The sequence below is a fragment of the Cavia porcellus genome, unplaced genomic scaffold, assembly GCF_034190915.1.
Source record: "Cavia porcellus strain 051 isolate PalLab524CR breed Dunkin Hartley unplaced genomic scaffold, mCavPor4.1 scaffold_2, whole genome shotgun sequence".
NCBI classification, from domain to species: Eukaryota; Metazoa; Chordata; class Mammalia; order Rodentia; family Caviidae; genus Cavia; species Cavia porcellus.
This window is the reverse complement of record NW_026947485.1, coordinates 32,482,920-32,510,374: the sequence shown is the minus strand read 5'-3', so window position 1 is coordinate 32,510,374 and position 27,455 is coordinate 32,482,920. Positions and strand designations below refer to the sequence as shown.

At 38.5% G+C, this 27,455-nt stretch overlaps 1 protein-coding gene across 1 annotated transcript in view; it reads right to left on the bottom strand.

Moving 5' to 3' along the window:
* Gars1 (glycyl-tRNA synthetase 1) overlaps positions 1–24,817 on the bottom strand; it is a 42,650-nt gene extending 17,833 nt beyond the window's left edge. The window contains exons 1-8 of the mRNA XM_063240216.1: positions 24,521–24,817; positions 17,219–17,320; positions 16,357–16,459; positions 15,254–15,395; positions 13,700–13,788; positions 13,282–13,358; positions 4,045–4,190; positions 1,854–2,003 (exon numbers count right to left, since the gene is read on the bottom strand). Coding sequence (XP_063096286.1) covers positions 1,854–2,003; positions 4,045–4,190; positions 13,282–13,358; positions 13,700–13,788; positions 15,254–15,395; positions 16,357–16,459; positions 17,219–17,320; positions 24,521–24,745 — 1,034 coding nt within the window. The 5' untranslated portion in view covers positions 24,746–24,817. The remainder of the gene's footprint in view (positions 1–1,853; positions 2,004–4,044; positions 4,191–13,281; positions 13,359–13,699; positions 13,789–15,253; positions 15,396–16,356; positions 16,460–17,218; positions 17,321–24,520) is intronic.
* Between the last annotated feature and the right edge of the window lie 2,638 nt (positions 24,818–27,455).

Genomic DNA, 27,455 nt, shown 5'->3' with positions numbered 1-27,455 from the left:
GATTATCATCTCCCCACCCAAATCCCTTACTGCTAGTATCCAGTAATCATTCTATTCTCTGTTTCTATGAGTTCAATCGTTTCAGATTTTATTGAAGAAAAATTTTAAAAGCTTCATGCGCACTCTAATAATACTAATTAAACAAGAGAAATTGTAACTATAGAAAAACTATTCACCTCATGATGCTCACCAAGAACCTGTACTGCTAACAAACTAACATACATGGTGATGCTGACTCAAACAAGTGCTCAGGAACTTGAAAAAGTACGTAACAACTAGCAAAGTCCAGACAGGGCACTTTGAATGAAAATGACCCTCAGTTGGGAAGGTCTCTGGCTCTTCCATCCATTAACCCTTGGAATCACCTCAGTTATGAGCTGATTTTCATAGTTCAAAAGCAACAGACTCTGTCCTTACTTCTGAATACTTTTATAATCTTCCCATTAGTACTCCATTTAATTGCAAATCCTCTCCAAAACACTGGCTTTACACAAGGGCAGTCTTATCCAGCTTCCTAAGCTTTGGGAAAGTATGCCTGCCACACAGTTGGAATAGGAAAAAGCAGAAGACAAAAAGAGAAACAAAAAGAAAACCCCCAGGTTCTGAGACTCATACCTGACCACCATTCTTTTTCCTCTTTCTTTTCCTGCACTGGGGATCAAACCCAGAGCCTCACTCACACGAGGCAAGTGCGCTACTACTGAGCCATATTTCAAGCTTTACCCTGTCCTCTCTTCTCCTCATATCCACTCTTGTTTTATCCTCCCTCATCCTGTCCTAAGACAGAGTCTTGCTAAGCTGGTCTCAAATTTACTATCTTCTCACTTCTCAGCCTTCTGACTAGTTGGAGTTACAGATGTTTTCATTCTAACTAAAGTTTCTAATTATCTCTTCTTTCTACATGAAAGCCCAAGAGGGACCCCTCACATTCTTCCTCTAGGTTGTACACATCTTGCCACCACAGAGCCTCCTTCCTAAACCACAAGCCTTAAGCACAGTCGTCTAAGGCAGGGGCCACTCCTCAAAGGATACCACACAACTAAGGTCAGGCAGGTGCTATGCGTGCTTTGATCTGGAGTCAGTGGCTGGGACATACCATGACTGAAGTCTGTAATTACAGCAAGTAAAACAGGAAGAGAAGAAATAGGTGAGATGCTGGGGCTGGGAGAACACCTAGGCAGGAACTAAAGTTAAGTGGGATCGGACAACCTATTTTTATATGGAATGTATCACTCTAAGATGAGATCAGTAAGTAAATATATAGAAATCACAAAAAGCTTAAATCATGAACAGTTACATCACAGTGAGTTTCTGAAGGAAAACAGAACTGAAGAGTGCCAGTGTGCCTTCCCACACAACCCTGGACACATCAGACAAAAGCATGCTGTTATCTGACTGAGGGCAAGTATCTGAATTACAGTAGGTGGGGGAAGCTTGCTAGGTGGCCTTTCTGTCACAAAGGTCCCAAAGATCTGGGGATGTTTCCTGGGTTATTTTCAAACACCTTCCAGCAGTGCTGTCTCCTAGACACCTAGAAGGATTCTTTTGTCATAACTACATCCCCACACACACACTTACATACATCGCCATGACCAGAACAGCCCAAGTTTAGACAATCAGGGTCTTAACATTCTCAAAACATGATGAACAAGACAAAAAGGTAATTCTGAAGCAAGTAAGAAGTAAGGTATTTCCTGTGCCTCCTTCCTTCCCTTGTAAATTCACTTACAGTCATTTTTGAGGAGATGTCTGGAGATTATAAAACAGGAAGAGCACAGAGAAGACCAAAAAGTAAAGGAACCCTGTTTCAAAATAGTGAGCTTTCGTTTCCATTTCAGTGACAAGGGTAGTACCTGACTCGGATAAGCCCAGACCGAGGGGAGATCTCATTTCTAAAAGAATTTCCAATCTGGGCAGCAGCAAAAGGCAACTTCCCTTGATTGAATTCCAAAAGTCGTTTGAAATTCAGGAAAATCCCCTGTGCAGTTTCTGGTCTCAAATACCTATAAATTTAAGTAAATGAGTCTGTTATAAATACAAGAAATTCTGTTTTCTAACAAATAAAATTTTAGATACAAATTTTAAAAGTCCCAAATATACCATTTTCATAACACAGCTGCATAAGCCTAAAATAAAGTCTTAGAAATAGGTATTTTCTTCAGCAGCCAATATTATCATAACAAGTTCTGGAAAACAGAACAGCTACTTCAGTGGTAAAACACTTCCATCAGGATTCCTCCAAAACTTCTGCTGTCCTCTTGAGCAACCATTTACATCAAGGCAGAGGACCATTTTAGTTCCTTCTGAAAATAAGACCCATGGCTGCTAACCCACATATTAAAACATAACTGTGGGGTCAAATGAAGTCCGCACAGGCTGAGGCTTAACAGTGGAGCTCGTTTATCATTCATAATCATCCTGCCAACAGGCAACTGTCGGTGCTTCTCCTATCACTTTACTCTCTGGCAGTATTTTATATTTTCAGCCAGAAGCTTGTGTATTGCTCTATTATTTGAAACAGACAGCCAATATTATAACCATCTCCTACTTCTCAATTTCACAGAACACATTCTATGCAAAATAACCACTAAGAAAATATTCCCAATGTCCTACTTCAAAGTATTTTACTAAAATAACTTTAAAACCTAGGGAAGGAGAAGTCCTAAAATTTTACCATCTTCTCACTCTAACAGACTGACTCTTCCATTTTTTGTGATCCCTTCCAGATTTCATCCAAATATAAGTATTTTATATAAGCTAGTTTATATGCATATTTATAAGCAGCATGTATAAATTATGAATTCATTTTTATGCTTACTTTTCTATATTCTAAACTATAAAATTTTCTCACTTACAGTGGCAGAGCATTATACTAAAATGATCTCTGTTTTTAATAATTTGTTTGTTACTCTCAAATTAATGGACAAGCTATTTTTATTTTTAATGCACAGTTTTTATAAGTGTAGTTTTGTTTCTTTCTGAATTGTGCCTAGATAAATTCCTAAGAAGGTCAGAGGCTGGGTTCCAATTTATGATTTTCCATATGCATCATCAAAATGAAAGGCTTCTCGATGGCTTCTCTGCATGAAATATCCCAAGTCAACCTAGTATCTTATTAAAATAATTGTATGATACATTTTTTCACAATTAGCAGAAACATTGATTTATCTAGCCTCTTCTAGCAAAAACACTTTAAAACAAGACTATAAAAAAAAATCTGATACTATGAAGTGGAACACAGGTTAAGTCTTTTAACATTAAAACAAAGAACTTAGAGATACTGCTTTTAATTCCAATCCTACTGTACACTGTCCAGGTGTGCTTTAGTCTATGAAAACCACATCTTTCAAATCAACGGTCTATACCTATGCTGTCCACTATTCACGTGTATTTAAATTTAAATTAATTAAAATGAAATAAATTTAAAAGGTGAATTCTTCAGAAGCATTAGCCCTACTTCAAGAACTAAATAGTTACATGTTGCTAGTAGCTACCATGGACAGATTTTATTTTTTTACTTGCGTTTAGTCTTTCTTTTCTTTCTTTTTTTTTTGAGACAGAATCTTGTTATGTAGTTCACGCTGGCTTCAGACTATGATCCTCCTCCCTCAGTCTTAGTGCTGGGATTACAGGCTTGAGCCATCACACCTGGCTGTCAGCACAGGTTATAGAAAGTTCTACTGAACTTTTATCACTGCAGAAAGTTCTACTGAACAGTCTAGATTTAATGGTTTCTAAGGTATACTTCAACAAGCAGTTGAATGACCTTCAAACATCACTGTTTAACTGTCCCTTCTGCTCTATGCTGCAATAATTGAAGGACCTAATGATCAGATATTTACACATATTTTACAAAAAAAATTACACTAAAAAAGAGATTATACTAGGAAGAAATTAGAATAAACAACACTATCATTACTTCTCTTTTAACATACTCATCTGCATATTCTATATATCAATTTTCTAAACTGTTCTTTCATAGCAGATATTGTAAGCAACTTTAGTAACTGTTACACAAGTAGAAAAACAGTAAGTGATACATACCCAGGCATGTTTCCTCCAGGCCCAATGAAGGTCTTGAACATTAAGTTAAAAGGTACTGGGGGAGACAGCTCATTTCCAGTACTCGGGGATTTAACATTATAGTTCACAAAAAGATCCCCAAGTTCTTGCTGTCCATAGTTATCAAGCTAGAGAATATATCAAGAAAATAATTAATATAAAACAGAAAGGGAAAAAAGACCTAAAATAAAGTATTACATATAATTCCATTCATCCATTGCTACAGTTTACACACAATTCAACATCAGCTTTAACCTAACCTTCAGGATATCTGTATGTTTCAAACCATAACTAGGTTACACACCTTGCATTTCCAGAGAGAGAAATGTAAGACCTTTCTGGGACTGACCTAATACTCACATACCTGTCATTTCACAATGTAACACAAAGGAAGATACCCCTTGGTTTAATTATAGGTTAGCAAGAATCTGAAACCATACACTTAAATAACTTTTCAAAGTTGAGTATTACTACTCTGAGCAAATTTAAGAGACACATTTCCTTGCCTAATAACTATATATGCAACTTCCTTTCCCGCTGGATACTAAGCTCTAGGGGCCAGGGATTTGATCAGAGGCACAAGCACCTGCCTAGCAAGTGTGAGGTTGTAAGTTCGATCCCCAGTACCAAAAAAAAAAAAGATAGAAATTGTGTCCTATTAATTTCTGTATTTTTCCATTCTATATATTGATAATCAATAACAATCCTATAAAATGATGTATGAGCTCCAGTTTGAGAATTTCAAATAACTATGACAAAACATCTACTAGTAAAGAATACTTAAAACTTTAAAAAATCTTCTGACAGAAATGAAATATTTCAATAAAATCAACTTATCACCATATGAACCAAATGAGAAAGACTTATGTTAATCTCCAGTACTACCTTTTATGGGTCATGTGACTTAAGATTATGTTGTGATCTAATTTGTAATTTTGTTTACTTGTTAAATGGGAGAACAGCATTTATCCCCCTAATAAAGCTACTATGAAGATTAAATACAATACATAATGTACTTAGCATAGAACATGGCACAATAGTACTTATTTGATAAAGGGTGACTATCTTGGCTCCCATCGTAAAATCAAAGGGCATTTTCACTTCACAAATAGTCAATTCACACTAACCACATGTTCCAGATGTGAATAAGTAATTTAGAAAATTACTTTTAGGCTTTCCATGGACTTTCTAGGGAAAATTCACAAAATACTATGTCATTACAGAATCAATAAGGAATCTGTTCAGGTGACCTTCAAGATAATGAATATCATAAATGTACCTGTCTCCTTGCTTCAGAAGAAAGTCAGAGTCTAAGGAATGTGGAGGACTACCTGGATGACTCTCCTTGAAAGCAGAGCAACTATCTCTATTTTAGCTAAACCTGGCCCTATTTCCACATATTAATACAGAGCTAGCTAGAAGTTTTCCTTATCCCTTGAATTTTCTTTATAAAAGACTGGTCCAATGATTTGAACCAAGTTAAATCAGTTATATCCAGGCCAAACTAGACAAATAACAGTCCTTCTGCTGGATAGGTGCACAGCGAAATGTTGCTTCCTGGTTTCCCTGGCCCAGAGGACCAATCAGAGTGCAGATTTAAGATCTACCAGCAGCTTCTTATTCATTTACTGGGGGAGAAAAGACAAATTTAATTCCCACTGAAATTTCCACTCCTTCCCTTAACCCCACACATGAACCTGGTAGAGATGAGCCTTAAAACAAGGAACTTTAGTTTTTCCCATAGACCTACTTGTACTATTAAGCTAACTGGGAAATCTTTCACAGATTGATCGATATGGGAATGTAGTAAATGATGGCAATGTAGTAAATAGTCAACTGTGGTTGTCTGCTTGGCCAACTAGACCCACCTCCGCAGCTCTGATAGGCTTAGACTCCTCTCAGTCTGTACCACTTCCTTACGTCAGCCATAATGGACAGACAGGTACTGTAATATCATTTATTGTACCCATTCTTGTCAATCAGTGAGGCATACACCTTATGAAAGGATGGGACAGTTACTTGTCCCCCTCAGATGTGTGTATCACCAGCTAGCAGAACGATGACTAAGATGAGATATCAAGAAAGCAAAGGTTTGAGTAAAAATTTGCAGGGCTGTACTTTTCCAATTGCACCTTTAATTAAGCAAAATAGATCTGAAGTTGGATTTACAATTAAAGCCATTGGTACTTTTCCACAGAGAAAGTTAAGGATTTTATCAACATTGGTAGAAAAACAACTGCAATTGGATCATCTCAAGCCTACTTCATTACAACTCTTTCTAAAATCACTAAAGGCTACAGTAAGTAGAACTGCTCCATCTTTAATGATCATCTTAGAACCCCTTCTAATCTCCCAGGTTCACTGTCATTAGGTAATTATAATGCAGATGTTCTTATAAATCTGGTTTCCATTTTTAATAAATTGAGAGACTCCCATAAATTTTTTCATCAAAATTCTAAATCTCTGCAAAAGGAATTTAACATTACCAGAACACAAGCTAGACAAATTGTGATGTCATGTCCTGCCTGTCAGCTCATTCCTAGGCCTATTCCTCAACAGAGTTGCAATTCCAAAGGTCTTAGAACCAATCAGTTATGGCAAACGAATACTGTCCAAATAACCTCTTTTAACAAACTTAATTGTATTTATGCCACTATAGATACCTTCTCACGTTATTTACCTATCATTCAGGTAAATAAAGTCAACATGTTACAGCATTGTGTATCAGCCTTTGCTAACTTAGGGGTGTCACAAACAATAAAACTTGGTATCATTCCTGTTTATATTAGCAAACATTTTCAGGGTTTTCTTAATAACCGAAATATAACGCATGTTACAGGGATCCCCTGTTATCCACATGGTCAAACAATAATCAAACACACTCATGTTACACTAAAAAAAAAAAAAAAAAAAAAAAAAAAAAATCAACTAGCTAAACAAAAGGGGGAACACAGGGTCAAAACTTTGCTACACATGTTTTAACTTTTCTGAATCCTGCTTGGCACGACCTCCAAACAGGTGTTTGAAATGGTCCCGCACCACCTTCAAACTGGGGGCAAGGACATGCTTTTATTTCCACAGATAATTGGGAGACATTATGACCATCAGAGCTGGTCTGTGGCTGGAACCCAACCCACCTGCACAGCATGTTAAGCCCTCTGCCAAGACCTCAAGCAATGAACCTGACAGCACATCGTCCCACTTGTCCGGGGAAGGCCTGCAAGAGACCGTCCATGAGGCTCACCACTTAGTTAACAGCCAGGGTTTGGTCCAATCACTTGAAAATCTTTTTTGTTGCAATGCTTGCTCTCCTAGCAGCTACTGTATGTGCTCCTGAGGTTCAGGGAGAAGCATATTGAACCCACATACCTAACCCACCCTTGCTTAGACCCTTTTATGTGGCTATACAAGGCCCTAGTGAATTTCCATTCTGTAGTATATTATTCTATTCTACATATACTATTCTGCCCAGCCCACAAACTTTAATGCATTTATAAGAATAGGGTAAGCTTAACATTGTCTATTTTGTATATCCACCTTTATGTGTAGCCCAGCTACAGCAAAATTCTAGCCCTTGCACGTCAGCTGTGGATCAGACTTGCAGAGTACACCTGTCTAAAGGACAATTTGCCTTATTAACCTTAAACTCTATTCACGCAGATAATCTTATAACAGATTTTAAACCTAACATTCCTACCTGTATTCCAGAAGGTCACACATTTTGAGAAAAGTGATTTGGGCCTTTGGCAGATTTACAGGGATACACACTGCGGACGGACTATAGACAAATTCAATTATTCAATGGTAGATTGGTCACCCAGAGGATTTTTCTGGGAAAAGATCAAGATTGGCAAGAGATTTCCTTTATAGGTTCTCCAGACTGTACCCCGACCTCAGAGGCCTTATCCAATGTTACATGGTCAGGTAGAGGCCTCAATTCTGCTGTCCCCAGACTCATCAATGACAAAAAACTGAACCCATACAGCATACTTCATGGGAATTAACTCTACCTTTTCATGCTGGGTGGCTGCAGACTGGGCATCTGTGATCAGTAAATGGAGGAAAAGTCAAAGTAGTATTATGGGTCACAGGTATATAAAAGTAAACATAGGGATTTATGATCCTCATGTACTGTTAACAGGGAAGACAGAGTAACAACAAAATATGGTTTCATATACTAATTGTTATCTAACTCACTGCATGATGTCTAAACATCTAATGACTCCGTAGTAGTGATCATGAACAAAATGCTCGGGGTTTGGCTTCTAGTCAATCTGATGGAGCCATGGTATCATTTGCCCACATCTCTTTTGGAAGAGACCGTAAGAGATTTAGCAGTCGGACCAAGAGGATGATTGGGTTAATTATAGCCAGGCTACCCTCCACAGTCCTTTGGATAGCTAGTGTAGCTACTGGCTCTACAGCATTAGCTCACTCAGTACAGTCTGCTCACTCTGTAGCCAATCAGACAAGAACTGCTGATGAGAGCTGGAAATGCAGTGAGAAACTGATATAAAATTGCAAAACCAAATAAGCATCTTAGAGACCTCTATCCTTTGAAAGATCAAATTGTGGGGCTGGGGATTTAGCTCAGCGGCATAAGTGCCTGCCTTGCAAGCAGGCAGCCATGAGTTCGATCCCCGGTACCGATAAAAAGGAAAAAGACAAAAAAAAGATCAAATTGAAAGTTCCCAATTACAACAAGGGTTAAGATGTCACTGTAACATGACTCCCTTTTGTATCACCCATTTACCATACAATAAAAGCCTATATCCTTGGGGAATAATCAAAAAACATGTACAGAGAACAACCCATCAAAGTGAGGATATAGACACTCTTCAAAGAAAAGTGCTGTCCCTGTCACAACAGTCAGTCACATTCAATGCCCAAATTAAAGACTGGGATAAGTTTGCTGATGCTGAGAATTCATTTGCATACCTAAAGGCTCACCTTTGGTTTTATATTGGAATTAGTGTGTTCATTCTCTACTTATAATTCTTCTCATTGTAGTGTGTCACAGAGGATTCACAACCCATAGACAACTAGAGGCCACACAGTCACGAATAACCCTGCACTAGATTCTTCAAAATAAAGGAGGAACTGTGGAGGACCACCTGGATGACACTCCTTGAAAGAAGAGCAATTATCTCCATTTTGGCTAAACCTGGCCCTATTTCCATGTATTGATACATACAGAGCTGGCTAGGACTTCTCCTTATCCCTTCAGTTGACTTTTTAAGCAATGCAAATTGGTCTAGCTGAGGTGCTGATATATAGTCCTTAAAGCAAGGTGACAGTGTTACTGCACCCCTGTTGCTCCCCAAAAACATAGGTAAGCCAGGCAGGAGGAAGAGACATGCTCCACACTGTCAGTTGTGACTAAGCCTTGAGATAAAGAGGCTATGACTCCAATGGCATAAAAAATTATACACATCAGACTTGAAGCACGGACCCCAAAATATTAGATCCCACCTCAAACAGTGTTATGCAGATTATTCTTTCTGCATACTCTTCTCTCTGCATACTGCAGAGACAATCCTAGCCCTGCTCCCAGAACCTCACACTTCCTGCCTTCTCACACTCACTCATCTTCTGGCCACTTCTTTCTTCACAAATGAATAAAATCCCGGTTTGGCCCTGGGTAGAAACCTTTTGCTCGGAATTTAGAACCCCCTTGGCCCCACACCACTATAGATAAGCCTCATGTCTTTATTCTCACCATGGGTTGCACTAAAAATGGTACACTGGAATTAACTTGATAGAATTCTAACAACTTTTCCATGGAATTACAAACTTCCTGGATCTCAACAAGATCTGGGAAAAGTTCTCTATGGAAGAACATCTATTTCTCATGTAATTTGAGAAATATAGTGCTTTTCAATAAAAGAAATGAAAAGGGAAGTAAAAGATTCTGAGGATACAGAGAGTAATCAAAATCTCTATGCAGAGGAACCTGGTAATAAAATTACATTTGTATTTTTGACCCAGGAATCTCATTTCCAGGAGCCTATCCCAAAGATTAAAACAGCAAAAAACATGAAACACATAAGCACAAGGTTATCTAAGAAGCACTCTCTGCAAAGGTAAAGATGGGAAATAACACAAATTTCCATCAGTGAAAAACTGGTGATATAAATTACAGGAATACAGTGAGGAATTATGGAGCTATCTGGTAGAATAAAGAATAGCTATGTATGCTGCTATAGAGACCCCCTCTGCAATATTTTGTTACTGAAAAAAACACCACAGTAGAAAAAAGTGTATAAAATTCTATCATGTACCTAAAAAGGGGGCAAATATATATAAATATACACAAAACTGCTTACTTATGGGATCAGAGGAAACAGGAACAGACATTAGTTCTACTTAAATATACCTTGTTTTATTAATTTTGGAGTTATGAAAATTTGACACAATTATAAAATAAATTTTAAAATGAAAACCTAAAAGCCGAAAGTTCTAAACCACTGTCCATGGATAAGGACCAAGGATCTTTGGAGGAATGGCTTATTGCATGTCTGAAACAGGAAATATGTAAGTTGAGCCTGAAAGACTTCTAGTGCTCCATTGAAAGGACTCAGCAGAAAACTGAATGTCAAAGATTGAACAATTTAACTATCAATAAGGCAATAACTGAAGCTGACTGAAAAAAGATCAAATGTTTTAATCTATAAGTTTATAACAAAGAAGGGAAGGACAGAGACAGGCAAGATCTTACTGTGCATTTCTGAAAGATGCTCGGCAGTCTGCAAACTAGCTATAACTAGATTTGGGCACAGTGGATCAAGCACATATTCTCACTTTTCACAAACAATGTCTCAGACAAACACAATAGTAGACAATGGAAAGTTTTCCCATTTTGTTTTTCCAAAGCAATAAAAGAATAATAAAATCGTTTTGGACTCCAACCAATTAATGGATCTAGACAACGGTTGTCACATACAAAAGCACATAAAACTGCTACTTCTTGTTACAAATTCTTGGTCAAGCCTCTAAATTTAATATAGAAACAGTTAAAAATTTTAACGCCACTATCACAATACAATCAGCCAGGAGAACATGAACAATGACAAATATATGATGACGTTAAAATTAATAACATTTCCCAAGGCATAAGGATTATGCTTCACTTCAAAATAATTTTTATCTTTTAAATAGATACATATATATAAATATATGCATACCTACATATATAATGAAATATTTACAGATGTAATAAAATGTCTGAAACCTGCAAAAATTGGGGAGAAGTCAGGAAAGATGCAAAAAATTTGAAAAGATGTGGTAACACTGAAGAGGTAATGAGTACATAAGTGTTATTTTTAATGTTTTCATTTTAGAACGTTTAAAAGTCAGGTTTCAAACTAGTACATTCAAGAGATGTGTTGGCCAAAACAGAGAAAAGAAATGAGAGAATTAATCCTGAGCTATTAAATTCATAACAGAACAAAATTATTCCTCCAGCAAACATTCTTATGTACTCAGACAACAGATGGGCTTTAGTTGAGTCTACTGCTACCATTTCCAAATACTGCACCAGTTCCCATGGGCCCCTTACTTGTCCCTGAGGATTATACTGACAGCTGTGTACAAACACATACATATATGCTGCCCTAGAAAATAAAACAGAAAGCCAGTGCTCAAACTATAAATTAAGATTCAACAAATCAAGTAGTTCTGAATTTCAACAATTTACTTAATAAATGAATGAAACCATTTACATAAGGTCAAAGACATACACACAAAACTTTAGAAAGCTTGAAATTCTAAATAAGAAATGTAAGATTTATGGGTAATTAAAGGCATCTTTCACTTGTTTCTAGTATAACTCAAGCCTTTGGAAAAAGGAAAATGAGTATGTGGCTATACAAGCATCAAAACACACAGAGTGATTTTCTAACCATAATCTTCACATATTTCACAAGAACCAAAATAAACTGGCAGATGATTATTCATTGTTAGATTAAGATCACAATTAAAATGAAGAAAAGAATTTCTCGGCTAATATTGGAAACCTAGATATCACAGAGAAAAAGTAGCACGCTTAAAAACAATTAGACCAACGGTGGAAAAGTATCCACTTGGGGCTGGGGATTTAGCTCAGCGGCATAAGTGCCTGCCTTGCAAGCAGGCAGTTGTGAGTTCGATCCCTGGTACCGATAAAAACGAAAAAGACAAAAAAGAAAATGAAAAAAAAGTATCCACTAATTCCAAGAAAAAAAAGCAAAATGTTAGAAGTTCTATATTCAGCTTCAGATATACCAATGTAAAGACAACACAACACTAAAATTTAAGAGGTGAGCTTCAGTGGATTTTATGATTAAACATGGTATTGGTGAAATTCTTTGTGTAAATGTACACTTCATTGATGAGGTGAGAAACCAGTAACATGTATTATTACAAATGTGTGTCTCCCTAGGAAGAGGATGTGCAGTTTTCACTATAAAACTTTTTTTTTTATGGTGCTGGAGATGGAACCCTGGGCCCTGCACATGTTAGGCAAGTGCTCTACCACTGAGCTACATCCACAGCCCACTTCCCAAATTCTTAGTCTGTGACTCACCTCCCCACAAAAAGATTAAGAACTACTGCTCACACTTGGGAAAAAATGCAGAATAAATTATCTTCATTTTGCTATACTTGTATTTGTCGAATTAAGTACAACTTATAAAATTTTAGGATTACAGGTAAACTAGAAAAAGCAAAGGTAGAAGACTATGCTTTAAGAATAACAGCACAAGGGCTGGGGATTTAGCTCAGCGGCATAAGCATCTGCCTTGCAAGCAGGCGGCTGTGAGTTCGATCCCTGGTACCGATAAGAAAAAAAAAAAAGAATAACAGCACAAAATCAGACACAGTCCAACCAAATAGAGGTCAATAGGGGATGTTCACAAAGCCATTGGTCCCAAAAGCTCCACCCACATCAACACAGAACACTGTTCAGTGGCAGTGACTCCTCTGGTTTTGGCTATTAAATCCAGACAAGTGATTTCCAAGAACAGATAACTGAATGCTTTACACTGAGGTGGCAGTTTGGCATGAAATGAAGGGCTAGTCACCAAAATCAAGACAAAGGAGACTCTATGGCATGAGAGACAGAAGTAAATTCTACTTCTTTACCATAGTGGCCAGGATCAACATAACACAAATTCAACAGTTACCACATGCAGAAAGACAACCTCCACTCTGTCACTCTGAGAACATCTCCACAGTCCTCACCTGGGCCAAGACACTTTCCATCTCTGATTTCTTCTCAGCAGAGCACTTCTTATCAGACATCAATTTCTGTAAATGAGCTACAAGAACAGCGTTGACATGTGTCATTGTCACTCAATGGGAAAAATAACTTCTGAGTTTCAATGTTGGGCAATTAAAAAATAAATGTAAGGTTTATGTTCTTAACTTATGTGAATCCTACAATTGATTTTATAGGGACAGTTATAGTACTATTTTGACTTATTCGCTAATTAGAAAAATTTTCTGTATTTTATTAAAAATAGAGGGGTTTAATCTGTATACTTAAGATCTGTGTACTTTACTGTTACATCTTCACCAAAAAAAGGAAAAATTTTGAGAAAAAGTTTATTTTAAACCCCATTTTAGATCAATTCTACTTGAAGAAGATGAAGAATCATACCTTTTAATAGATGGTCAGCACGAAAACACTCTCCATTTTTTACATCTTTCACCATGAAGTCAGCAAATTTGTCTACATGGCCAGAGGTCCTAAGTTAACAAATGCCAAGGCAATTTGTCATTCTTATACAAATCAACACGTAGATACAGTGGTACCTCTGTCCATGAATGCTTCTGCTTGCAAAAAATTTGATTTCTAAGCAGAAGCATTTTGAAAACTTTTTGTTTGTTTGTAAACTGTGCATCAGGTGACCAACACGATTATAGCCATCTTTCCCAGACAAACATGAACAAGAAATCATAGACTAAATTAATGAACCAAAGTACCACTGTATATTCTTATAAGGCAACTACCCTCCTTATATTCACAGTTTATATCTGTGGGTCTCAAATATGGAAATTCCCGTATGTATAAAAATGATATGTTTATGAGAAAATAGCAATATGTGCCAGAGAAAATTCTTCCTCAAGTCTATTCTTATCCTCTCCCAAGTTCCTTTGGGAAGAAAGATGCTAACTATACCTTTTTACAAACTGTCATAAAGTCGTACTACATTTTAGGATCACTTAATTGATGCCTATGTCATTATTATTCATGACCTAACAAAGGCCAAAGTCATCAAGAATTTGACCAGCCAAGAATTCATGATGGCTCAGGATACACTGAACCTTAGGGAGAGTTTTCTGCCACTGAAACCTGTAAGAAAACTGATATACCTCTACACAGTTCTTATTAGCCTAATAAGTACCTAGAAGATTAAGTAGTCCTTATCTCACAGACCTACCACCAGGAATTTCTCTCCTCTTAATTGGCTAAAAGTGTCAGAAGAACCTAACAGGTACTAATAATAAAAATTACCAGGGGCTGGGGATTTAGCTCAGCAGCTTATATAAGCACTTGCCTGACAAGTGCGAGGTCATGAATTTGATCCCCGGTACCACACACCAAAAAAAAAAACCTCTTTACTAAGCAATATTAAAATGAATAATGATACTATAAAATGATAAGAATTCCTCTGTCAGTTACTGAAATTCTGCATTATTTAGTAGAAATAATCTTTATTTCTGGACTCAAATTTCAATGAAATAATAAAGCACTGAATATAGATATACACTTTTACTCAGAACTTCTGAGAACTCAGACTGAGGAATAATCAGGGATACACTCAAAAGCCCACACATAAGGATGCAATCAAAATTCAAAGTATCTTAGATGACTACAATATAGTATTAACTCAAGGACAGCAAATCCACAAACAGAACACTATGTTGTCATTAAAAATGCTTTAGATAAATATTTAATAGTACAAGTAAATGTTCACTTACATTAAATGAAAAAAAAAAGCAGTGTGGTAACAATTCAAATACACAAAAACATATAGGGAAAAAAGAGTGGAAGCATAAACAACTTTAAAAGGCTATCTGCAAGCCATAGGTATATAATTTCCTTGTTTGTTTGTATTTTCCAGGTTTTCTGAACAACAGTAGCTTCTGTCACCAGAAAGTTAGTTAAATACATATAATAAAGACCTTCCACCTCAAAGATGGGTCTTACTTCAAAACAGGCTCAGGGGTGAGCATAGTGCAGTCAATCTCCAGGATCTGCTCCTCCTGAATAAAGTGCTGCCTCCAGGTCTGAATAATGTTGTTCTTCAAAGCACATCCAACTGGCCCAAAGTCATACAAACCACTGACACCTATAAATACAAGAGGAAATACAAGCTTGTCACTCTGAATAAATGACAACAAGGTAAGAAAAACTGATACCTCTAAGACTTTACAGACTCCCTGAAAAGGTCTTTAAAGTCCACAATTCAAGCCCCTTCTGACAGAAGTAAAATTTTAAAAGCTTTTACTTTAATTACTATTTGTGTAGGATTAACCTCAAATTAAAGACACTAAAAATTCCCCCATATGCTTTCACCCAGGAAACAGATGAAAAAGTAAGATCATTTTCTGACAAAAGAAAAAGAAAATCATTTGTCATAAAAACTGGTAACAACGATCTAAAATTTCAGCCCTTAGTCCTCTACATTATTCTTGGGCAATTCAGCCACTATTTAAATCTCAAGAAGCTACTAACATTTAGAGATTTTCTTACCCGAATGAAAACCATGTTTCGCTGGCAAAGTACTAAAACTAAACTGTTTAGACGATCTCTTTCGAGTATGAAATTATCATTCTACATTTAAATCAATGAAATTATATTCACCTGCAGCCATTTAGAAAGATGGTTTAGCCACTCACCTATTGAGGATGTTTTCTTGTGGCAGACGTCCATAAAGAATAATCCAAGGACTCTGCTTTACCACCATCCTTGTGTAAAGGGCACAATAGAACCAGCCACTACATGGTCCTCTACTGCTCCCAAGTCCCCAATATATTTTATCAATGCATAATCATGTAATTATATGAACACATCACATGCTTAATTAGCTGGGTCCCCAATAGTTCTCTACATCCTAATGAAAAAAAGGAATCTTCAAAAATAAACAAGATGGACAAAAATAAGAAGCATCACACCAAATGGTAACTATAAACTAACAAAAGCAAAATATCAACCCTCTGCATGCCTGATACAATTAGATACCAAGTGGCAAGCCATGTTCTTGATCTAAGGCCACTAATAATACAACTGTCTTTTTGCCAATCGCCTACCTCCATAAATAGCAAAAGCTTGATCATAGAAAAACCTCCTCTTCAAGGTATCTTCCATTTTTGATCTGTCTACAATATCATCTTTGGGCTGTAATGCTAGCTCCTGTAGAAAAGTAAATAAAAAATGTTTAATGGAGAAGTGAGTAGGACTCTGAACCTATACATCTAAGTTTAGTTTATTACTCAGAAGAATTCAATATAAAATTTATCAGACAAGATTTTGAGAAGTAGAAAAAAGTTAAAAGTGAAAGCCTCAGTTTTCCATTCTTTGACAGGCAAAAAACGGGCAAATATCTCTAATTATTTAGGAAAGTATATAGTAATTTCTAAAATTATAAGACTAAGCTTATTTAGATACAGACAGTAATAAGCAGTATCTAAATTTTTAGTGGATCACTGTAGTAAAATGGTGACATCATTTAAATTTGATGAGTTAGTAGACAGATAAAAACAACAAAATCATTATTTCCAGGCACAGTAAAATTCACAAAGAATTTCCTTCCAGGAAATTTATGATACATATTTCATGAATTTCATCTGAGACGTGGCAGGCGTGGGGTCAAAGGAAGTCATGGGTCAAGAAGGCTGCAAGGTAACAAGGAGGAGAAATCATTCTACTTTTTAAATTTTATTGGTACATTTTAGATATACGTAATGATAACACTATATGGAATTTGTACCTGTACATGATATATCTTGATTCTTCCTTTTTTTTTTTTCCTTCCTGGAAATAGCATTCTTACAAAACAGATAAATCAAATGACACTTTTTCAGAAACTTTTCTAAATCTCTCAAAGAAATTTTAAACACAGAACAATTCTGTACCTACTTCCGCACCCCATTTCATCATCCCAGTGCTCACCTTTGCTTCCAGAACTCTCTTCCGGGCTTTGAGCTCAGCTACTGCTCTGTCTACATCTACTTGAGGTGCTTTATCTTCTTTCAGCTTTCGCACAAGATCTCCCTAGCCAACAAAGAGAATATACATTCAAGAATGGTTTCAGAAGTCAAGAAATGTTAGCAATATATGGGGCTGAGGGGAGCTGCGTTGAGATGGGATCTCATTTCCCTACTTAAGCTGGTTTAGAATGCTAGGCTTAGGTGATTCCCCTGCCTCAGCCTTTTGAATAGCTAGCTACAGGGTGTGCCACTCCACCTGGCTGAGGGATATGTTTTTAAGTGTGCCTCTAAAAAGTGCCCATATAAGAATAATACATTCAAGTGTTTATCATGTGAGAAGTCATTATAAATAACTGAAGGTTTCTACCTTCAGCACTTACTATTCAGATAAACATATAGACGACTTAACAAATTACTGTGCTCAAATAGTGAGTTTTGGGAGTAGGGGTGGGCCAAGACAGGGAAAGTGGAAGAGGCATTTTGCAAAAACAATCACATACATCGTATGGAAATGAATCACTAAATAAAAAGGTTTTTTAAAAAAACTTATGGAACAGGTTCTAGAGCAGATCAGACACAACTGAAGAGAGAATTAGTGACTGAGGAAAAGCCCAATAGAAATTAACCAGCACAGTTCAGAAAGAATAAAAATATGAGATAAAGAGACAAGAAAGAGTAAGATTTTCCCAACCAGAATGTAGAAGAATGAATAAAAACCATAAGAGTCAACATTTGTAAAGACAATGACTGTAAAATTTCCTGTAATTCCTCAGACATGAATTCCCGGAGGTAGGAAGCACAAGAAAATCTAAACATACAAAACAAATCCCCTACCCAGACTAGGCTGCTTCAATGGAGTAGTCCAGTCAAAGGTAACCATGTCAATATCAGGCCTGGCTGTAAATTGCCCAATTCATGTTTTTCCTCTCATTTTGTAAGCCTTATTTTACAAACACGAAGCATCCCTAATTTGGAATCTGTTCCTACCTAGTGCCTTTAATGATCATCCTCTTACCTCCAGGGGTTCCCCTGCACTGGGTGACATTCTTTCATACCATGCATGATGCTGCTAACTACTCCACCTGACAACTGCTCCTTAAGGACATTCTGTTCCTCTCGAAGCTGTGTGGAGTAGAGGCTGATCTCTCCCTTGTTCCTCAAGAGCTGGCAATGGGACAGACGCTCTCCCTATTCACCTCCCTCTTCCTCTTCCCTCCTGCTAGGACTCTCTCTTCCTTTGAAGGGTTCCTTTGCCCCTTGCTGTTGTCATCTTTCAAGGTCCCACCTACTCCCTTCATTTAATGGTACTCTCTCTATTCAACAGAATGTCTGGGTCCAGAGGTTAAGGTGGGGGCTACATCTTCCAAACCCTAAAACTTACATATAATTAGAAGTACTTTTCTACAGTTTTATCACACTGAATTTTCAGAGATGCACATGATTTTAAAAGAAAACTAAAGCTAGTTTGCTTAGAATTTTACAAAGAAGTGGTTATTCTTCAAGGGAAAAGCTTTTCATTGTTCGAATAAACAACATATATCCTCACTGGCAATGCTGATGGTATCTAAGCAACATCACGACGCTGACTGGTATCACAGCCTTAGCGAGTCCTCAGAATTCAGTAAAGCCTATTGGTTTAGTAGTTCCTTCTTCCCTTTCTCTACCTGTCAGGAAAGCTATCTCCTATCTCACAGGTGTTCCCTGACAGAGCTGTTGACTGGGAATAAGAGGCCTGCTCAAAAGAGCCTTTGTTGGGAAGAGTAACAGGATCTCCTTCTGACTGTCGGCAAGGAGTCCTTTTGCATGTCATCCCCGCTCCACAGGTCAAGCATGAGCTCTCCCTCAACTCCTTTCATTTTGTCCCGGAGCTCTCAGAAGGCACTGGCAAGCAAGGCCGTATGTAAACCAGCATGAAGAATTAAAAATCCATTGCTCTCAATAACTTCTTGTTTTCAGAATTAGGCACATACATTCAACCTAGGCTAGCTATCAAGAAGTAGCGTGTGACCGAGGATTCCACAGACTTCACCATCTCTGAAGTTCCAATAAAGAAAATAGTTGTATTTATCCTAACTAATGGAACAATTAAATTTATATAGGTCCAGTCCTTAGAAGAATTGGAGGTGACTAAAACAAGGAACAAAAGTAATTCAGTATTTCTATTTCTAATTATTGTTCATCTTTTTTCACCATTCAACTACATTTTGGGCATTTTTGTGTGCCCACTAAATGAAAACGATGTGAAATATCAAATCTTTAGATTACTCCTACGAAACATCAACTGGATCCTAGCTGCTGGATAAATTCCTGCCATTAAGATGTATGTTAGAGCTGGTATGGTGGTCTCAGACCTGCAATTCCAGCATTCCCGAGGGTGAAGCAAGATTTCTGACAGAGTTCGAGGCCAGACTGAGCTACATGGTGAATTCAAAGCCAGCTTGGACTACAAACGACAAGACCCCGTCTCAAAAACTTTTGTACTAGCGCTAACAGCCCATTTATAAATGAAAACAGATACTAGACGAGAAAACTATCCCAAAGGATCTTCCTCACCGATCCTTCATATATATGCTGCAGTCAGCTGGCCACAAAAAACAACCATTTCCTCATCTTTGTAAGATGTTTGACTTTATACATATGGCTAGAAGATTCTTGTTAAGATTATAAATTCATCTTGAATTTCTATATATTTCATAAAATTTTCATTTTTCCCTTTGAGATTAAAAAGGAGCTTTAGCATGGCATTCTTAGTTTAGAAAAAAGCAAAGAAAAATCCAAAGCTCCTCATGCTGAATCTTCTCACTACTACTAAGATTCAAGTTTTACTGTCCCCTCAATTACAGTTAAAAGAAAAAACTGAAACACTGAAATATATTATGTTTTCCACACCTCTATTACTATAGTATTGATTTAAATAGTGTATCATCATTTAAAGATTTCTCCAAGAAATCATATTAAGATTTTTTCTATCATCTTACCAAATTCAGAAGACAAATTCTCACAGGCTCAAAATGTTATCAAACTGACAATCTTGATAAAATAGGTAAGCTCCGCGCCAGCAACAGTTTAACAGAACTGGCATTCCAAGAGCCAGCAGCAGTGGTGTACTTTGGTAATTCCATCTACTCAAGAAGATGAGACAAGAGTTCACAAATTCAAGTCATCCTAGGCAACTTCGTGAGATCCTGCCTCAAAAAAGGGTTGGGGATATAACTCAATAGAGCCCTTGCCTAGCAGCACAAGCTCCTGGGTTGGTTTTCCCAGTACTGTAAAAGAAAAAAGCATTCCAATCAACCATCAGTTCAGAATAATACCTAACATTCTTACCAAGATCTTAACACAAACTGCAGGCAGCACCGTCAACACCTTACATACTTCCATTTTACTGTTTAAAACTCCATTTCCGCTGTGTAGATGAAGAAGTTTGGCTAATGAAAGGTTAAATCATTTGCCTTAGGTTACTAGGTAATGACAGCAACCACAGGATGTGAACTCTGGAAATATAACTTAAGAACCTGCATTCAGAAATAGTAGGCTACACTGTACCAGTATTTGATCATCAACACACATACACACACACACACACACACACACACAAAGGCAGGACAATGGAAAAAAAGCAGAGGTATAAAGAAAGCCCATGTAGCAACTCTTGAGAACTTTCCCTGTCTTGACAATTATTAAGTGCCTCTTTAGATTTTATTAATCCTTCTTTTTTTAATCCTTTAATTCTGTTTCTCTACAATAGTTACAGCAAACTCTATCACCTAACCAATTTAGAATTGTGTCTCCAGATCAGACACTGACACTGAAACACCTCACACAATTTCTACAGTATTTTCTGTCTGAACCTCCAGATCAGATAAAAAGTCACTGCCACAGGCCCTCTTTGTACCCAGAAATAGTAAGACACATTTCCTCAACCGCTTAATCTCGTATAACATTTACACAAGGCCAAAGGGAAAGAAAAGCAACTCAGATCAACAGTTAAATGCTAAAGGTAGATAAAATGTGATGATCACTGAAAAGTACCTTTTGGGGTACAGACCAAGACAGCTATGAAGGCTAGTAGCACAGCACAAGGGACACAAGAAAATGAATGGAAAATGAGGAAGCAGATACAGGGAGAGCCTGGGCTATAAAAGAAACCACAGGTCAGAGGAGGGGCAGCTTCTGATGGACTGACTGTCCCAGACAGTAGCCCAAATCTATCTTTATATAAATCAGATACTTAAGTTCCTCTAAACAGCAGTTTTAAAACTTTGTGGTCTCAAGATCCCATTTTACTATTAAAAATCACTGCGGACCCTCAAAGCTTTTGTTCATGTGAGCTATTGACAGTTTTGTTTATGTGGGTAGAGCCTGTTCTCAGCTTAATCATCATTCAACTCACAAGTTTCTGACTGTATGATGCTGATACATTCAATTGAAACTACTCTGAGCTTTGAGCTTCTATCTTCTCCCAGACCAGAGCCCTTCTCATGATGCTGGGCAACAGAGAGCAGCAGTTCCAGGTCAGCCACATGATCCCTCAGGTAAACAGGTACACTCCACAGTGACAGTGTGCACAGTGACAGTATACTGTGTTGCTAAGGATCGATATTCTTTGGTAGGTTAAGTGTATCAAACACATTTTCAACCTATAATGGGTCTATCAGGATGCAAAGCCTGGCATGGCAACCCAACTCATAATCCTAACGCTACAGGAAAGTCAGGCAGAAGGATGGTAAATTCTGCAAACTTGAGATCAGTCTGGGCAACTTAACTGAGAAGATCTTGTCTCAAAAAAAAAAAAAAAATGCAGAGGTTAAAAAGGGCTGCAGATGATACATAGCTCAATACAATTCCTAGTATCACACACACAATTTTAGAATGTACCAATTCTCTTAAAATAATAAAAGCTCAATATGCTATGCAGCATAAAAGTAAAATTGTAATGACAATATCTTTTTCAAAATAAAAAACAGTGAGAAAAAAATCTTTAACTTTGCAAAGTAATCTGTAACTTAACAGAAGACACCTAGATGCTTCTCTTGCAATTCTGGATAAAGTTCATCAAGAAAATCATGCACTGATGGAAAAGGGAGGGTCTTAAGCCTTTTCTGGTAACTGTGAATATTCTTTGACACTACAAAAAGCTCCAACAAGTCACTATTATAATCTAACTCAGAAATTGTAGCGCTGAACTTTTTATACTACCACGTTAAACTCATGGATGTATCTTGGTCTTTAAACAGATTTTTTTTTTACCAAGACTTCATCTCTTAATATCACATATTCCTCATTTGGAAAATTGGTAAAATGAGTTATGCAGCTCTCCCAAACATTAACCTATTTAATATATGTATCCCAGATTTGTAAACCTTTACACTCATCCAAGTCTTTACTACGAAGCAGCAAATCTGAAAGTCAACCAATGACAATTTTTCAAAATTCTACAATTTCCATCCGGAAAGCCTGAATTTTACTTGGGGGCACAAATGTTATCAGTTGAGTTTTGTTTTTTAAGTGACAGGTTCAATTGATTCAATTTCCAAATCAGCAAACTTATGTAAAATGCATGCTATGAGCCAGAACACAGTTGTTAATCGCCTAAAAAAATTCCTCCAGAGAGGTCTCAACTGCATGAGAACTTCACAAAGGTAAAATGTAAAGTGGACAGAGGGAAATGTCTCATTTCCCTATAGCCAAACAAAGAGTTTGGATAGATAAGCTTTAAACTCTCCAGATGACACTAGCTTCAGTATGATTCAACATTACAGGCAATTAAATGGTAAGTATATGGTCTTGGAAAATTATAAAGAAACCCAAAATGAAGTACAAAAATTAATCATATATTGAGGAAAGTATCTTTAAAAGTACAAAAAAGCTGACAATTAAACCAACATAAACAATACACAAAATATACACATCAATACCCTGGAGAGGAGCAGCATGGAAAAGCTGCTCTATAATCTGCGTTTACTGCAGTTAACTGGATCCAATCTTACTACCACGGACAGACAATTTGCACTGCAGTTCCAGGCTAACGTGGCAGAGGGAGGGATTTGGGTTGTGTTTTTCCAAATTAGAAGTATCCTCCCTTCTAAGGAAATACATCAAAAAATCAACAGTTAAAGAAACCACACCTAATTTGATTCAGGGAGTGGAGAGAGAAAGAGAATAAGCATAGTGTTTAGATGTTTTAAAAAAACAAAAGAAGAAAAGAATTAAGTCCATGGTGAAATTTTTAAACACAGTGCTATCAAACCAGGCTCAAACGAAAGGGAAGCAGAGATTGCAAAGTGCCAGTATTTACAGAATTTGCGGCAGTTACACTCCAATGAATTATTTCCGAGACAGGGTTCCACCCTCCATAGCAAGGGTAAATGATTGCATCAGGCGCCAGTGCAGGAGAAACCCGTTTGGTGTTCACTACGAGTCGGTTCTGGATTCCCCGGGTCCTACTGCAGGTTTCTGGCGCTACCTCACTAAATGTGAGAATCACCTGAAACACTTTCCTTGTTCTCTCTACAATAAGATATCCATGCTGAGCTCTTAGAAAAACAGGCCTATAAAAAATCATCAGGAAGCCTCTCCTTCCGCAAAATCCAACTTCAAAATGTTCCATAATCAGGATGACTTCACCGAGTAACTCAGCACATTTACAGTTTGCCAGGTTTAAGAACTGAAAGCTCACTCGTCCCAGATGGCCTTTTCAGAAGCCAGAAAAGATGACAGAAGCTAAGGATAATGACTTCGCAACCTTATAAGAAAAAAAAAGTTCGACACCTTCCCAAACCCACGTTTCAACTTTTTTTTCCAGTCGATCATGCGGTTAACAAAGCACTGAAGGGAAGATGAAACGAGCAAACATCATTCTAAGCATCCTAAAGATGAAAGCGTCTGACCTTCAGACAAGAGAACTGGCTCATCAGTAACCGGGGTCAGAATTGAGAACCTGACCACCCAGGGTGCACAAAAAGCACAGCAGAGCCTGGGAAACCCAAGTTAAGGTTATGGAGTGAGGGCACGAGGGCACATCCCGGACCCGGAACGCGGACCGGGAACTGAGGATTGGGAGGGGACAGATCAGGAGGGGACTCTGTCCCGCCCGGACGAGGGAGTCATCATCAAACAGGGGAGGACGCGGGTCCGCCGATGGAAGGTGGCCGACCAGGGGACTTGGGTCAAAGCAGGGATGAAGGAAGTGGGATGCCGGGGAGGATGAGCAGCGCAGCCGCGGAACGAAGGCGGGCGCGCGTTGGACGCGAGGCGCCGGTACCTGCTGGCGCACGGCGAGCCTGAGAGGTGCCAGCACCTCCTCTGCCCCGGCGCCGTCCATGCTGCTCCGAGAGGCGGCGGCTGGGACGGAGGTCGGGGCGCGGGCGGGCGCGCTGAGGGGCCGGCGGAGCGCGAGCGAGGGCCGGGCCGGGAGCCGGGGCGGCAGCGACAGCAGCAGCAGCGCGGTGCGGGTGGCCCTAAGCAGCACCGGGCACGGAGAGGGCATGAGCCGGCGGCCCAGGGCGGTCCGGAGGGAGGGGACGGCGGAAGCGGCGCGCGGAGCCCGGCCCCAACATGATGAAATCGCCGCGTAAACGCCGCGGCGCGCGCGCAGCCGCACTTTCCCCACCGCGCCGCTGCGTGGTTTCCGGCGGCTGATTCGACACCAAACCCGGAAGCGGCAGGCGCGCTTTCATCTCTTAGGGGCTGCGAGCTGTGTGTCTGCTCCGGAGGGTCTCCTTCTACCTGGTAACGTAGCCGTTCAGTGCACGGCAATTTTCTGGGACCTGTGGACCCAGTCGCCCCAGAGTCTTCAAAGCACAAGCGTGGTCCTCGGCTGACCCTCCTGAACGCTCGCCTGTGTCTCTGTGCCCCCTGCGCCTCAGAAGGATTTGTAAACCTTACATGAGATAGCGACTTGGATTGAAGTTTCCTCAAGCTCAGACATTCCTTGATTGTTACCAGAACTAAGGTCGTGGCTGTTTGCCCCCATGACATAGTACATACATAATAATCCGAAAAACAAGGAATGGAGACCAGGAAAGTGACTTTATTTGAAGAGACCGCTCAAAGAGATGATAGGGGACTCCTGCTACAAAACCCTTGTAGCCGCAAAGCTGGTGTAGAGGTCTTTGATAAGTGTTCCCAGACTGGTGGGTACTCTTTCACAGTCAGTGGACCAGAAGTCTGATCCCAATGGCTTTGTCAATTCTGCAGTTGCCAAGCTTAAAAATCATTATTTCCTTGGACTATTTTGTCAGCGATGGTTGTACATTACACAATGGATAGGCTAGAGGATGGAGGTAGCTGCCCCCAGACTCTGCTGTAGATTGCCAGACTACCTGTAATGAACACTCCCTGTAGTGAATGGAACCATCCTTAATGTTCAGTTTCAAGATGAAGAAATAGGCCCCCAGAAGTCACTGGTTTGCCCAGTTCACATCACAATCTGTGGCCCTCCAGTGGCAGGACAAAGATGAAGGAAGAAAGAGTGAAGCATTAGTCAAACTGAAGAAAACCCTACTTGCTTTTAGAGATTTGCTCTTCTCAACAATTTTAAGTTATTTTTCAAGAATTAGAAGGTTGCTCAGACCAGTGGAAACCAGCAGCCCTTCACTTGGGCCTGCACAAGTAAAACAGTAGAGAATGGTTTGATACTCCCCAACAGGTACTTTGTGTTCTTCGGTGGCTGCCCCCAAGTGCCTTAGAACCAGCCAGCTTATGTTACACACCCCTTGGCCACGCTGCGAGATACTTCTTTGGCTGCAGCATGATTGCAAGTGGCCTGTGTGGGGTAAGGCTACCCAGCAGCCTCTGGATGACTGCCCCTCTGCAGACATCCTCAGGTCTTCCAAGGGCCACTTTTCCTACCTAAAGTCAAACAGAAAGTCTGGCCCTGCTCATGCTCAGGCTTGCTTTTTTTATAAGCAACCTTCCCACTCAGTTGGCCCAGCCCATGAATTGCTCCCCCTTATGCTGCGGCATAAGTCCTAATAAAGCCTCTTCTGAATAGCATATTCTTGCCTTCTCATGAACATTCTGTTCTATCTCCACTAGAGCAGGCTGAGTGAAGACACTAAAAGCTGGTAACATGAAGGTCTCCTTTAGAGGGCTCAGAAGAGGGTAGACAATATCCCATTTGTCAGCAGGCTCAAGAACAAGCTCACATCTGATTTCCATCTTGAAGCTAAGAACCTATATTAGTCAGTGACACAACTGTGCAGTGGGTGACGTTTTGACATCTGAGGAGAGCCAGAAACTCCACCTTTATGGTCTGTTAATGCCACCATTTATTAACATGTATCCTGTGAAGAGCAATGAGTTTCGATTATACAGACAGACCACTGATTACTTCACTTTTCTTTTTTTTTTAATTTTATTTAAGGAGAAAAAGACAAAAAGCAGAGAAAGGGTACAAGTTATACAGATTTACAGAAAAAAATAAACAGTAGGAAATCACTAGTTAATGGATTACATATTGTCATCTTAGAAATAATTGTTCAAGTTACAAAATTAAAGCTTATAAAGTGGACATTCGAACAGTGAGACTGCAAACAGTTCTGTTCAATGATCCAACAAAACTCAGTAATATCATTATCTATCTTATACACTTAAATATACATGCAGTTATATCATTTAGAGCACTTTCTTTTCCTCTCTTTTGTACAATGACAATTACACATTTTGGGTTTTGTTGCTCCCACAGTTCTTACTACTTTTTTGGAAGAGAGTAGAACCAAATGTGACATAACAGAACAGAGTCAGTCAAACCAAAAGCGTGGACATAATAGATAATGTAAAAGCATAATACAAGGTGATCAACAATGGTTACCATAATGCCTCCCGCTATCTCTAATAGAATTGCCTATATCATCAGTTATAATAAAATTTAACAAAACAGTAAAGAACAAAACCAACACATTGGAGACATTATAGGTCTTCAAAAGTAGATAATAGTCAACCAGAATGGGCGTCATAATGAATCCCACTATCTTCACAGCTGTTGCCTAAACTTTCGAACCTGGTACTATCAAGCAAAACAGAATAGAGGGACATCAGTCAAAACAAGATGGTGAGAGCAATACAGGGCTTTAAATCAAGATAATGGAAAGTCAAAGTGGGTTACTATATAATATCCTGCTTTTTTAAATTTATTTTTCCCTTAATTAAAAAGATAAATAAAATAAAAAAGTAAATACTAAAATGGAGATTGAGAT